Below are 14,680 nucleotides of genomic sequence, written 5' to 3'. Positions count from 1 at the left end.
AGTGGAAAAGCTGCTCTGTTTCTACAGAAAACCCCAAATTAGAGAGCAAATGAGATATAAATGTAGAAATATATATGAATCTTATATTTTATACATATGGGCTTGTAAATGAGCTAATGAAGGTGCTAATTGACCTAGTTTCTTATGTATATATTTGAAAGCTCGCTGAGAGGAACTAAAATTCATTACAATTTGCTTTCTTAGAGTATCAATTCCATAATTTCAATTGAAATCAAATGTTGGTTTTTTTTTTTTTTTTAATTCTTTGGCTGCTACAGACTAGAAATAGAACATTTTTATCTTGGATATTGTACAGTCATGGGGTTACAACAAAAGATGACTACGAGGCCCTTCCATCCTACTCTAGGTCACAGCAGCATTGTTCTGTGGAATCTTTTTCCAAGAGTTTTCTCTTCTCACTGTTTGAGATTGCCAGCATTAAGGTTTTCATGATCTGTGTAGGGAGGATGAAGAGATTGTTCTTTGGTCTGAGAAGGATCCCCAAACACCAGCCTGCAGCACAAAGCACAGACAACCAATCTACCCCATGGAGAAGTTGAAGGAACCTCAATGTGATAAATGAACCCACAGAGAACTTCCACATCTTCTTTCTTTGCAGAAGAAAACCCCACATTAGGATAATTTTTAAAAAATTTCAGTTCCTGATTAAAGCTCTCTTACATTGATGCATTTTCCTTGACATTTGAATTAATGAGCCAAATGTCTCCAGTGAATTTGAGATGAGCCTGCGACACCTAAAGCTGTTTCTATGGCAGCTGCATGATGGTACAACCTGGAGGCTGTGACTTCACTGCAGGATCATACAGCAGGGCAGCTTGGTAGAAGTTAATGATTTGGATATTTTAATGAGTGTTAACAGTGTGGCTGTGAAGGAAAGAGCTGCTTTACATACATGAGATCTGTAAGTGTCTAGGCAGAGGGAGTACCCTAAAGTTTCATGACATTGTCAATACATCTTTCTTTCAACACAAAAAAAAAAAAAAAAAAAAGTGGATATGTCTTTCACTTACTTAGGGAGGTATTCCATGGATTCCACAGGTTTAACAGTTGCATTATAATTCACACATGGTCCTGTTTGAATTCTTGTAAAGAAACAAGCTCTTACTCAAGTTTTTTTTTTGCCACTTAGAGACAGTTTCAACCTGTGCTCCTCAAATGTAAGATGGAGAACTTGACATTTCAGATTGTTGCAGCTTTCTATAGGAGGAAGCTGCAGAAGGAACTACCCAAAGCATGGTCCTGCCACACCTTATCAATCCTTATTTAGCCCTTTGCTTGGGTCAACAGTGCTTGCCATTGTTTGGGCTGAGGGTGAAGTAATTTCCTTCAGAATTTTATATGAAGTTTCATATCTGGGTCTGGTGATAGAGTAAGAAATCAAGTGTTTCAGCTAGAAGTTTAATCCAACAGCATTAACAAATTAAAGGAGGATGGAAAAGCAGGCAGAAAACCTGAATTCTGAATATTGAACTGACAATAACTGAAGACTTGCCTGCATTGGTACAGTATTTTCTGCTGCATCCCAGATCCTGTTGCTTTTGTGAGCCACTTCCTTCACACTGGTACTTCCTGAGCTGTTAACATCGTCCCCTCCTGTCAGAGTCTGTGAGAAGTGGCTAGACAACTGTCTGGACAAAACAGAAAAGACAAAAATGCCCATAAGAATAAAACATGTCAGCTTCTTTGTATAATTCCTGAACAAAACACACTCCAAGATAAAAGTCAGATGGACATTTTCAAGTAGGTGAGAGAATTTTTGAGCTGGATCAAACTCTGCCTTGGTTTCACAACTTTTGGCTTTGAATTGATGTACACAAGAAGAAAATTTCTATTTTCCCATCCTAAATGACACAGAAAATGTGAGGTGACATCCTGACCCTTCAGATGCCATTTGGGAAAGAGCAATTATCTGCAACAGGCCTTGATGTCATCCAAAAACTTTCCCCCTTGCTGTATTGCTGTAAACCTAGACTCTGACTTTTTCTGTCACAAATGGTAGTGTCCTGTCCATGTTGTTTTTCTTTCAAAGAGCTTAAAAATATAGACTTTAATTTTTCAGAGTGATTATTTTTGTGCCTCATACTGATTGCTTCCAAAACCTTGGCCTAACATTTTTACTTCCTCATTAATTGAATGTGTTAAGGAGGAAGGACACTTCTGTTCTAAAGCTGACAGGAATGTCACCCAGCTCATCTAACTCATAAAAGCACTGTCAAGTTTGAAAAACTATTGTATGTTCAGAAGATACTTTCTACATTACATAAAAGTGATATAAAAGGCTTGCTTTGAAAAACAAGCCACAAGCTCTCGCACCAATTCAGGTTAACAACAGACTTTTCTGGATGGAGATAAAATAGAATCTGAAGAGCAGAAATACAAAGCAACTGATCAATGTTCCTTTATTTATATCCTCTGTTTTGACAGCATTTCAGCCTTTTGCTCCTGGAGAACAGTGGGATAACAACATTGTTGGAAAGTGGCAGTGGGAACCCAGCTCTGAGTAGCAGAAGGTGGGCACAGAACCTCAGTAAGGTCACTTGGATTTCCTGCAGACCTGATCCTTGGTGCGATTGGGATCGGTGTGCGCAATGTCCTGGCCTGCTGCCCTCCCAGGAGAATGAAACCAACTCCACAAACGTGGGCAGACTTTGTTCAGCAGACTTATCACTGAGAACAGCCCTGGCTTGGCAGCACAGAGCAAAATTTGCCCTTTAGAGGCAATCAATTATGGCATATTCCTAAAACATCTTATTGTTCTTGGAATCTGCTGCAAGGGGTGACTCGCCATTTCATCTGGCCTTGAACAGGAGACTCTGTAGAGCAGCTCTAATCTCAGAAACACTGGTGTAAACCTGAGACTAATCAGTGGAGTTATTTTGGATTTTTCAGACAAGAAACAAAACCAAACAGCATGTCAAGAAACAAAACAGTGAGTGTTTTCTAGAGGAAGCTGAGTTAACTCTGCCCAATCAACCCTTCTTGTTAAATAACATCCCATGCCACACTCCCACCTCAGAGGATCCACAGCCACATCCACCTCCCAAGGTGGTCTAACACAGTAGTTATAATAACAGAAACAAACAAACAGGAGGGGTCAGATTGCTTGAGCAAAGCAAAAGTATTGTCTCCTCTTCCTAAATGCTCTTGTTTTCACACTAACATCTTGCATCTGTCTGGGATCTGACCTCAGCAGCCCGGCTGGGCGTTCATCCTCTTGTCCGTGATGTTCCCATATAAGGTGATCTCTCTTCCACCGGGGAGCAGGATTCTCATTTGCTCAGGTCTCGTCCCACTCGGATTCGCTGCTCTCTGTGGTCGAGCTCTGTCACAACTTCACTCAGCAGCATCTGCACAGCAGTGGCTGTAAAGGGAGGAGAAAGTCAGGAGGGAGCAGCGAAGCTGTGTCTGCAGACCCAGAGAGCTCTGGGTTGTTTATTGCTGTTCTCTTTCCTCCACAAGTTACCTCTGCAGCATGTCTTTGCAATAAGCAGCTTCCACAAGCCTTTCCCAAGCTAAATAAAAGACAAATTCTATCCAGAGAGCTGGATGGAACTGTAAGGCTGAACTCTTATAACAGCTCTTACGTCAAACTTTCCTTCAAAATCTGTATCACTCTCCATGCAAACTAAGTTGGGAGTGTGGAAAATGCTCCAGATTTATACAGCAAATACACTGGAACACTGGCCCTTGAATCTGTAAGACTTGACTCAGCACATCACCCAAACTAAGATAACTTAAGACAAGTTAAGCATAAACAAATCTCAGCTACTTCCTGTAATATTTACCCAAGGCTGCACTGAGTTTATAATCTCTTTCATGTCTATGCAGATTCTCTTATGATAAAGAGGTCAAGGCACTGAGCTAAGCCTTGATTTTTTTTCTTTTAGGCAGTAATTTTGAATATTCAGACACCACTGCAGACTGTAAATACCAAGCAGTAGGGAAGCAGGCAGGGGGCTGCACGTATGGAGAGCACAAAACCGGTGGAAGAAGGGATCATGATAACATAGAACTTCAGGGATGACATGAGCTCTCTCTCACTTTCCCCAAGCTGGGAAGTCCCACAAAACTGGGCTCAAATGTGCGATTTTGCTCCTGCCTCCAATCACTTGAGCTTTCAAACATGTCAACAAGTTCACCCAGTTCAGTTCTAACAATTTCTGGTGATGGAGGTCTCCTTTCCCAGAGTCAGAGTAATCAGGCTTCATGGATTTCCATCTCACCATCTCTTTTTCTTATCTTGCTATTATCTGAAGCTTTCATCCTTCCTCTTCTTTAACATTACAGAGACATGAGAAGAGGGGAATGGTCCTTTCCTTCTGGGAAGGTGTGAGGACTGGAATAGTCTCAATATAAAGCAAAATCTCAGAGCAGCAGCCTCCCAGTGCACCCAGCCCAGATCCCTCTCCACCCTCACCACAACTGCCTTCCCCTCAGCACCGAGGAAGAAAGGATGTGTCTCAGTGTTTACAGAAACAGTTTCTCCAGGATTAAGTGATGGGGAACTCACAGGCACCTCCATCAGAAATGCCATTCTCATCTGCTCCCTCTGTGTTCTACGTGCTCAAAATACTCCTCAGAGAAAACAGTAACTGATACCAGGAAAGCATGACAAGGGAAAGCAGATCTCTTCTGGGAACTTGTAGGTAAATATGATTCCTAAAGGTCAGTATATGGATTGAAAGCACAAAGGAAACACGATCTGGTTTTAAAGTTCAAATCCAGGAGTCAGGAGACTTGGATTATGTTCCTGGCTCTAGCAGAGCTCTCATACCCAACCACAAGGCACCCGTCCATCCCTTTTGTCACTTCATTTAACCAGTTAAGAGCTCAGACACTAATCAGGTCACTTCTCAGCTTTTCTGTGAAGACCAATAAATTTTATGGGATTATTGTATGAGACATTTTCTGTTTCTCAGAAGGAAAAGAGGAGCTAATCTAAAATAGTCGCAGTGGTTAGAATTGCAAAGTATTGCATTTATGGTTGCTACTTACTGAGTCAAATTCTGCAGTGATTTACAACCTGTGCATTTCAATTGGCACCAATTTAACATGACTCACTGCATATTTTAATCCATCATCTGGGGACTCACATGGGATTCTAAGACTATCCAAGAACCTAATTGAAATAGCACAGAGGCTCCAAAATCCAACTATTTCAGGCCTAAGCATGGCTTTGGAAGGATCTGCGAGAAAAAACTTGCAGACTGAGAGATTCCATGAGCAAGTCTGACTTTAATTTATAGTCTGGTTTGGATTGTTTGGTGTTTTTGAAGCTGCTGTCCTTGTTTCAGATGTATGCACTACGTATTTATTGCTACTTTGGGGCACATTAACAACTGATGTTCAGCCTCGGGGACATAAATTTGCTATTTGCCCCAGACGAAGCCTGAGCCCAGGACTGGCTGTTCCTGTTCCGCACGGATCCTCTGTGCACCTTTCCATTTCAAAGGAATTAAGTAACCATTCACCTGACACGTACATCAGCCACACTTGACATCCCTTTGTGCTGTCAAAGGCTGCCAGAAATCTTAATTGGGTAACTGCAACAATCTGTTTGTACATCTCCTACACATGCGACAACAACCTCCCTCACAAGGAGCCGCAGAGCCAAGTTTATCCTCCAGAGGCTGAATCTCGGACCTATTTCTGCCGCTCCTCGTACTTGTTGTGTGAAGGAGCCTCACGAGGGACTTGGCCTGTGTCCGCCTCAGGGCGCAATTCCCGGGCTATTCGTGGGGGAAAGGGGACGGGACGGGGCGCAGTGGGAGGCACTGACCGGGCCGTGCTCTGGGGGACACCGGGAGTGCTCTCAGTGCGGCGGGCTCCGCGCTGAGGGCAGCGATCCACGATCCAACAGAGCAGCCCAGTACCAGTGCCGGTCCCGGCGCCGGCCCCCTCACAGTCCGGCCACGTCTCCTCACGGCCAGGCCACGCCCCTCAGGGTCAGACCCCGCCCCGCCACACCCGGTCACTCCCCCTTCGGCTCAGACCACGCCCCCTCACAGCCCGGCCCGGCTCGGTAACGCCGGAAGTGACGCCACGCCCGTGTCCTGGCAACCGTCCCCGCGGTAACGGCGCGCGCGAGGCTCCGGTCGAGGCCTCCCCGCCACCGGCCCGGCCCCGATCCCGATCCCGCAGCCCCGATAGGAACCGGCCCGGCCCCGATCCCGATCCCGATCCCGCAGCCCCGCCAGGAACCGGCCCGGCCCCGATCCCGATCCCGCAGCCCCGCCAGGAACCGGCCCGGCCCCGATCCCGCAGCCCTGCCAGGGCCCGCCCGGCCCCGATCCCGGCGCTGAGGGGCGGCCGGACATGGTCATCGCGCCCCGGCATCTGGTGTGTCTCCTCTGCAGCGGGACACAGTTATGGGTGACCAAATCCAATTCATTGTTGAGAAGCTCAATCAGGAGCCCTTCAGGAAGAACTACAATCTGATCTCGTTTGACTCCCTGGAGTCGCTGCAGCTGCTGCAGCTGCTCAGTGATGTTCTGGGGGAGATTGACCCGAAGGTAAGGAGGGCACTCAGAGGTGCTCAGATCCGAGGTGGCTTCACACTGGAGTTTGCTTTTATATAAGTCTGGCGCAATATAATCCTGCAGCGCGTTTGTTTCACCAAAACATCTTGTATGAATCTTCCAGGAAATAAACGTGCCTGGCAAGAATCCTTCCTGAGTGCTCTTGGCAAACCAGCAAATGTTTCTTGGGGCAGGGCGGCAGCATCCCTGTCCCACAGAGGCTGATGATGATGTTTTTCCTGTGAAATTAAGGTTTCAGATCTTGCTTCATACTGACAATCATGTTTAGTCAAAGTCAGGCTGTGTCTTGCACACACCCAGGGAAGGAGCTGATCAAGAACTGAACCTCACGACTGTGCTGTTGCAATGGAAATTATATCCCACTCCTTGGAGGCTGCCAAAAGTGTGTGTGAGATGAGAAGGGACCATTCACACAGCTGGGGTGTGGATACCTGTGCCTTGGAGTGCCAGGACATCGACTTCCCGGTGGATGTGGTCAGTGTGACTGCACAGATGAGATCCCATGAGCAGGGAGAAGATATTCTTGCAGTAAATTTACCTGAATACTCATGTTGCAGGAAAATTCATTAGAAGAGAATTGAAGTTTGGTGATTTAAGGGATGTTCTGTACAGAGCATTCCACTATCATCTGGTAAATTAATAAAGTTAATTCTTTCAGTGTTGCCAGATAATTGACATGACTTGGACAAACAAGTTTATAAAAAAAAAAAAATATATAATTGGTTATTGTAAATAATAGAGTTGTCCTAATAACTAGTAATTAATTATTAAATCGATTGTTTTATAATAGTTACAATAATTTTTACTATAGGAGCAGTAATAAAGAATAATTACTTATTTAATTTTACAACCCATTTAGCATGCTGTCGACATTAGAGAGGAGCTGCCAGAACAAACAGCTAAAAGAATGTTGAATCTCCTTGGAATCCTGAAATACAAACCTCCAGGGACTGTGTCAGACCTGTGAGTTCCTTTTTGCCTATGAATCATGTTAAAATACTTTTTTTAGGTTATATGGTACCGACCTTTAGTTCAGGTGAGCACTTGTCCAGTGTCCCCATGGATGTTGGGATGGGATCTCAGGTGTAGCTCCAGCTGGGCGCTGTTCCCATGTCCCAGTGGATGTTTTGGGGTCCCAGGTGGGCACTGTTCCATGTCCCTGTGGATGTTTTGGAGTCCCAGGTGGGCACTGTTCCCATGTCCCAGTGGATGTTTTGGGGTCCCAGGTGGGCGCTGTTCCATGTCCCAGTGGATGTTTTGGAGTCCCAGGTGGGCACTGTTCCCATGTCCCAGTGGATGTTTTGGGGTCCCAGGTGGGCGCTGTTCCATGTCCCAGTGGATGTTTTGGGGTCCCAGGTGGGCACTGTTCCCATGTCCCAGTGGATGTTTTGGGGTCCCAGGTGGGCGCTGTTCCATGTCCCAGTGGATGTTTTGGGGTCCCAGCTGGGTTCTGTTCCATGTCCCAGTGGATGTTTTGGGGTTCCAGGTGGGCACTGTTCCCATGTCCCAGTGGATGTTTTGGGGTCCCAGGTGTGGCTCCAGGTGGGCGCTGCAGGTGCAGTGGCGGCTCCGGCCGGCAGAGGGCGCCGCCCGGGCCGGTCCCGGTCCTGTCTCACCTGTGCCCGGTGATCCCAAATCCCGCACTCCCCCCACTCTGCCAGCATCTCCCAAGGCTGGGCAGGAGACAAGGAGTTGTTGCTGCTGGCTTTATCCTTTTAGTGTGTTACAGGGTTTTTATCTGACTCAAGGCAGAAGAATCAGGAGCCTAAACTGCAGACTTTCAGCTCAGAATGGGTTGAAAGGGACCTGTTCCAATCCCCTGCCATGAGCAGGAACAACTTCCGCTGTCCCAGGTGGCTCAGAGCTCCATCCAACCTGGCCTTGGGCACTTCCAGGAGCAGCCACAGCTTCTCTGGGCACCCTGTGCCAGGGTATCACCACCCTCACAGGGAAGAATTGCTTAATATCTAATCCAGCCCTTCCCTCTGTCACTGTGAGGCCATTACCATTGTTCTGGCACTTAAAGCCTTGGTAAAAAGTTCCTCTCCATTTCTATTTTGTGCTCCCTTCAGGTTCTGGAATGTGCAGATCCCTCAGCCTTCTCTTTTCCAGGCTAATCAAGCCCAAGTGTCATCATGAGCATTTTCTCTTCTAACAGCATCACAAAAATCATTAGGCAAGTGGAGAAGGAATGTCAAAACATTGCAGATTTTTTGTTCCAAGCCAGCATTCTTTTGTTTGAGATTTATTGGCATTTTCTCCTGCTTGGTTCCATACAGGAGTGCTTTTCGCCAAGGGCTGGTTACTGGAAGCAAAACTGTAATTCATCCTGTCTTACACTGGCTTCTTCAGAGGACCAGTGAACTCAGGACAAGAGCTTACCTGGCACGTTTCTTAGTGAAACTGGAAGTGCCAGCAGAGTTCCTACAGGATGATACTGTGGCTGACTTCAACAAACAGGTACCATTTCTCATGAATGCCAACATTATACATTAATTAAAGTGCCAGTGGGAGGGATAAATGAATCAGGGAGTTAATGCTGGAATACATGTTCAAGTGAGTTATGTTAAAAGCTTGTTGGAATCAAGGACAAGCAAAGATTCATAATGTCTTGATCACTTTTCCTCCAATAACCCTGAAATTATGTATTAATAAGTAGCATTGAATTAAAAGGCCTTAAGCCCATTAAGCACTGGGTGCCAAATAATGTTCAGAGCCATGTTGGCTTAGACAGACTTTTAGTTCTTAATTTTTGAACAGGTTTGGTGGTTTTTTTTCCCTATGAAATATGACCTGGATATTTATAAAATTACCACTTCAAACAAGTCCAGAAAATGTTATGACCAAAAGTCGATATCTCCTAATTATCCAGTAATTCTATTTTTAGTCATGGTAGTCCTTTGATAGTATTTGATGCTTAATATTTGTATGAGCCTTACTCCACTTTTGGTTTAGCCATTTATTTTTTTTGTGAATACAGAAAAGATTTATTTTTCTCTGTGCTGACATTCCTACTTATTATGTTCCCACTTCTTTTGTGAGCATTAAATGTTGATTTTAGATAGTCAGACTGGGTGGGTTTGAAATGTAAAACTTGAAGTGAACCAAAGTTTTGGGTTTATTATCTGAGGTACATATTTGCTTAATTTTTTTCCAGTTTTCAATGCCTTTTGTTTTGTAAAACCACAGTGAGTTTGAATGTTTGTAAGAGGTAACTTGATCTATTAATTCAGCACCAGCAAAGCTGAACAGTCTGACTGAGGCCTGACTAAGCCTTTTATTTTTTTGTTACCTCTAACAATATTGGATTTATACCTTGAAATAACTCAGCAGAAGTAGCAGAGAGAGAAGGGAATGCAGATTGTATGTTTTGTTCAGTATGTCACAGTCTTAATGTGTATAAATATCCACCTCCATAATTTCCATTACGTAAGATGTGTTCATTTTTTCCTTTTTGGGATTACAGTAATAGAACCATCTTATTAAATGAATACCCTGCTGATTAATTCAAAACAGAAGCTGGGGTGATAGAATGCCTTACTGCAATATAACATGACCGTGCAAATATTTAGATACTAATGAATTAAACAATTAGCCTGAATTATTTAGATACAAACTTGCAATTGTGTCTTTTGAGGGAAATTTCAAAAATGAGAGTTTGGACACCTTGCAACACAAGTTTTATCGGTGTATAGAATCAAGCAAAAATGAACTTCTGTAAATTACTTATAGAAGATCCTCAGCAAACCTGTCACCTTCCCAGCTGTGTTGTGATTTAAACATTGTATTGCCTGCACTATATAATTTAAGAAATAAGTAACTTCAGGCATTAATCTCATTGTTCAAGCTTCAGTGATTTGCTCCCAGGTGCCAGAGATCTCTCTTTCCATATAGGAACCTTGTTTTTTTTTGAGTGTGTCCCTAATTTCAGGTGCATGTGGGGCACTCAAAGGGAAAAATGAGAACCTTTTTTTTGTTATGATCCATCAAACTCTGCTCTGCCTTGTTTGAATTCTGCCATTGGCCTTGAAATTTCATGTTCCAATGGGGAAAAGTCTTATGGAACTCCTCTTTTGACAGAGGTAGAGACACACAAAGGGAAACTCTTGGACACCAGCAGTGGGAATGCATTTGCTCAAAGACCAGCTGCTCATTTTCATTTTTGTTAGATCACTACCAGAGTGCAGAAGGGGTATCATGGAAGCCAGCTGGGTTTTACTCCTGCATTTTGTAACTTGTTCCTCCTCGTCCAGCCTGTGCATTTCTTGTCACACCTTTATTTTCCACTTCATCCATCTCTTTATGATTTTATCTTCTTCTCCTTAGCCATTTTATTGCTATTTTTTTTAATTCTCTCCAGCTTGTCAGTGTGTGCTTGATACTGAACCAGACAGAACTGAGCAGAGCACTCTGGATGCTGCTTCCCAGGTTTTTATAGAATGGAGTTGCTGCTTCACTTCTCAGGGCTCTGATGCCTTTGTTTGAGCTGGCCTTTGCTGTTGCCATTTGGTATTCACCTTTCATATCAACTGCTCTTTCCAGGAAGTAAAAAAATTACTTGATACACTCCTTTTAGATTTTTCCATCTCATTGAAGGGCTGTTTCTTTGGAGATTATCTTTCCTTATACCTCAGCTCTCGTTTCTCCCAGTTGAATCTAAATTTATTTCCTCTTCATATTTCTAAACTCTTGCTGTCCCCTGTTATTTCTCTACCCACACAGACTTTCACACTGCCTCTCAGTTTAAGATTCCTGGTGGGCAAAGTACTGGTGTGGAAGTAGCACACTGTCTCCTTGTCTCTAAGTGCTGAGCTGCATCTATCAATCTCGGGAATGTTCTGAGGGTTATGCAACGTGGCACAGCCATTTCTCATGTGTTCACTCAGCTCTTGAGCCACTCTGGAAACTCAAGCCTCATTGTTTCCATCCAAAGTGTTGTTAAAGCAGCTCTTCCTTTTGGGACATTTATATATGTGGTGTACACAGATGTATAGTAAGAGAGAGTAATTTATTAATTTTTCCCTCTCAGATGACATCTTCCTGTTTTGCAAATACACTCCATATTACAAAAGGTGAAAATACTGAGGAAATTGTGAAGTTCTGATTGTCTCTTCAGATGGAAGATAATGCTGTGTGATTTTTTTATTTCTGCTTTATAAGCTGACAGGTTTTTGCAATGAGAAAATGCCTTTTTATCTTGTCCTCACCATATTTCTATGTCTACATTTACTGTCTTAGTAGTAAAACAGTGTGTTGATCTGAAAATCCTTAGACACCGAGCTCATTCTGCACAATTTCCATTTCATTTCACAGTATGAAGAACTCATGGAAGCATTTAAAAACCTGCATAAGGAGCACGAGCAGCTCAAAATATCTGGTTTATCAACTGCAGAAATAAGAAGGGTAAACAAACTCCACAATTTTTAATTTAGTTGGTTTTTTGCATGTCAGTTCCATGTTGGTTGGCTTTGTGGACAGTGTGAAAGCCATAGAGGCCAGAGCTGGTGGGCACTGCAGCTGCCTCCTGACACTGCTGTCTGTTGGCAAACACAAAGTCCTCACTCCTGTTTAGAGCTGAGCTTTCTGGAGCAGATTGGGGAACGAGGCTGCCAAGACTCTGTGCAGTATGATTTCCAAATATTAGAATTCCATTTCCTCTGAATGCTGATTGATACAAAGCCTTTTGCTTTCCTGATAGTGGCTAATAATTCCAGAGGGTGTTGAATGAATTAAGAGCTTAAGTCAACAGCAATGATGAACCCACGTGGCTCAAGTGTTAAGTAGAGATATTTGCTCTGTTTCAGCAAAATAATTAAGCTTGTTTACAGCTTTCCAGTGGACACACAGACAAGGCAAGAAAATGTTGAGATAAGGTTTACATTTGGAGAATGCATTTTCCTTTCTCTCATAACTATCAATCTGTAGAGCCCTGCTGTTGTAAAGTAGAACTAAAGGAGAATGTTAATCAGATAACATCTTTCAGCTCTAGAAAATGTTTCTTTTAAGACAGTCTTAATACAAAAAGTGGCAGCAGACATGGCTCATAAGGAGCTTGATGCAAATTGGTCTGCCAGGAAGTGGGTAATGCTGGTGACATTAAGAACATATGTCAGACTGCATCAGATGTTGAGTTCATGCTGATTCGTTCCTTGGTGGTTTCTGTTTGTTTGTTTTTATTTTAGAGAAATCCACCTGCTTTTATTTTAAATGTTCACATTAATACTCAAGGATGCAGATGAAGTATGTTAGCATAAAGAGAGTGGGAACTGTGGGGGAAGTAAGAGAGGAGAGAGATTGGAATCCTGGATGTTTGATCATAGATCAATAAAATTATAACCGCCTCCATGTTTTCAGGGAAGAATTCTGATTTTCTTATGAATTTGAAGAGAGTTTAGTCAATCCAATATACATGGGAAATAAACATTTCTTTATCTCTTTTTCCTGCTTTTTAGGACATTGGTGCAATGGAAGAGGAGAAAGATCAACTGGCCAAAAGAGTAGAGCGTCTTAAGAAGAGGGTAATAAGAGAAGTAACACTCCTACATTTCAGTGTCATAATCCTTGGCCTGCAACTCTGATTTTGGAATGCAAACAAGGATTAAGATAAACACACTGTATGTCTAGGAAGGAATCAAGTAACTAATTGACCTACAGGGAATCTCCCCAGGCATTGATCCAGAGCTTTTAAGAATCTCTAGTCCAGTACTTTGCTGTCATTTCTGAGTAGTAACGTGTATGGAAGGGAAGTGCTAAGTGGGCTTGTGAGACATATGATCTCCTGAATGTATTTCTCAGCTATCTGACAGCAACATGCACTATTTATCCACTTGCTGTAGGTGGAGACAGTACAAAATCATCAACGGATGCTTGAAATAGCAAGACAGCTCCGCTTAGAGAAAGAGAGAGAAGAATCTCTGGCTCAACAGAAACAAGAACAAAAAAGTCAGGTACTGGCATAACAACATACCTGTTAAAATAAAGAGTTGTTGATGTTTGTTTGGGAATTGTGCATTTTAAAAATGCATTAGGAGCAACAGTAGCTGGGAGAGTTTCTCCCACCCTAGAAAATTAAATCCCATTTAAAAGATCTGTGTAAATTTTAAGGGAAGAGGCTTGACCCTGCAAGTTTTGAACACCACAGTGAAGGTACTTGGCTGCCTCAGCTCCCACTGACATCATCCTTTAGCATTCCCAGGAAATGTTCCATGACTTACTGCTAGAGCACCCAAAGGAAACTCTTCATATTTATGGTGTGATCTGCACCAAGATTTCATTGGCTGAGCAACACAGCAAGTACCTCATGTTTTCCCTGGGTGGAGGCAATATGTATTCAGGGATTTGGTCCCCTGAATTTGGGAAAAATGATGTCCTTAGAAGCCCTGGGAGCAGCTGACATGCAGGTGTAAGGGTGGGTTTTATTCCTGTCCTGTGTTGTCAAAACAAGGTACTTCAATAGAATCCAGTGCCTTTTTGTTACACTGTGTCACCAAATTCTGTAGCCTGAATTTCAACACTATTTAAATGGGAAAAGCCCTCAGATTTCTTGCAGCCTTTGTCTGGATGTGGGATCAATGGGAATCAGTGGCCTCTCAAGCTGTTGGATCTTTGCTTGAGCCTGAGTAAGATCATGACTAAAATGAATGTGATGTCCAGTTAATTCCAGTTCTTATTACACATCTCTCTAAGTCACAGAAAAGCAAATCAGTTGGGGCTTGTTTGGAAGGAAGCTTTCCAGACTGCTCTTGGGATGGACAGTGGATTGCTGTGACAACTCAGCTGCATTGCAGGATAAGGAAAGTTGTCTCCTGCAATCCTGATTCCTGCTGCCTTTTGTTGCTGTAATGCTCGAGCCACTCATATTTTTGGTTGAAAATTGTTGGATAAATTTCTGCCATCAGACAAAATATCACTTGGGAGAACAAGAACACTCTTCTCAATTAACAGGAGGGAATATCAAATAAACCTAGGCCAAGTGTTGAAAATTTGGTCTGGCAAATTCCCTTATAAAACAGAAAACCACCAGACATTAGAGCTGCCATGTTTTGTGTTTGGGGTTCTTTGGGGCTCTGCTGGTTTAGTTGTTTGCAGATGGATTTCCAAGGAATGACCCTGTCCAATTG

The 14,680-nt window shown here is 43.2% G+C and overlaps 1 protein-coding gene and 1 long non-coding RNA gene across 3 annotated transcripts in view; one reads left to right on the top strand and one right to left on the bottom strand.

The window, feature by feature from the left end:
- Positions 1-1,486: 1,486 nt before the first annotated feature.
- LOC130259707 (uncharacterized) lies at positions 1,487-6,027 on the bottom strand. Its single transcript, XR_008841688.1, has 3 exons — positions 5,801-6,027; positions 3,207-3,382; positions 1,487-1,649 (listed from the first exon to the last, which is right to left on the bottom strand). It is a non-coding gene; the product is annotated as an uncharacterized LOC130259707 (long non-coding RNA).
- A 33-nt stretch (positions 6,028-6,060) lies between these two features.
- IFT81 (intraflagellar transport 81) overlaps positions 6,061-14,680 on the top strand; it is a 37,360-nt gene continuing 28,740 nt past the window's right edge. The window contains exons 1-6 of one of the 2 annotated variants that reach the window (XM_056504315.1): positions 6,061-6,533; positions 7,420-7,523; positions 8,840-9,020; positions 11,874-11,963; positions 13,013-13,078; positions 13,397-13,507. In XM_056504315.1, coding sequence (XP_056360290.1) covers positions 6,390-6,533; positions 7,420-7,523; positions 8,840-9,020; positions 11,874-11,963; positions 13,013-13,078; positions 13,397-13,507 — 696 coding nt within the window. In that variant the 5' untranslated portion in view covers positions 6,061-6,389. The remainder of the gene's footprint in view (positions 6,534-7,419; positions 7,524-8,839; positions 9,021-11,873; positions 11,964-13,012; positions 13,079-13,396; positions 13,508-14,680) is intronic. The other variant, XM_056504316.1, reaches the window with a different exon arrangement.

Source organism: Oenanthe melanoleuca, chromosome 15, assembly GCF_029582105.1.
Source record: "Oenanthe melanoleuca isolate GR-GAL-2019-014 chromosome 15, OMel1.0, whole genome shotgun sequence".
NCBI classification, from domain to species: Eukaryota; Metazoa; Chordata; class Aves; order Passeriformes; family Muscicapidae; genus Oenanthe; species Oenanthe melanoleuca.
The sequence above is the reverse complement of the archived record's forward strand: the minus strand, read 5'-3'. Positions and strand labels throughout refer to the sequence as shown.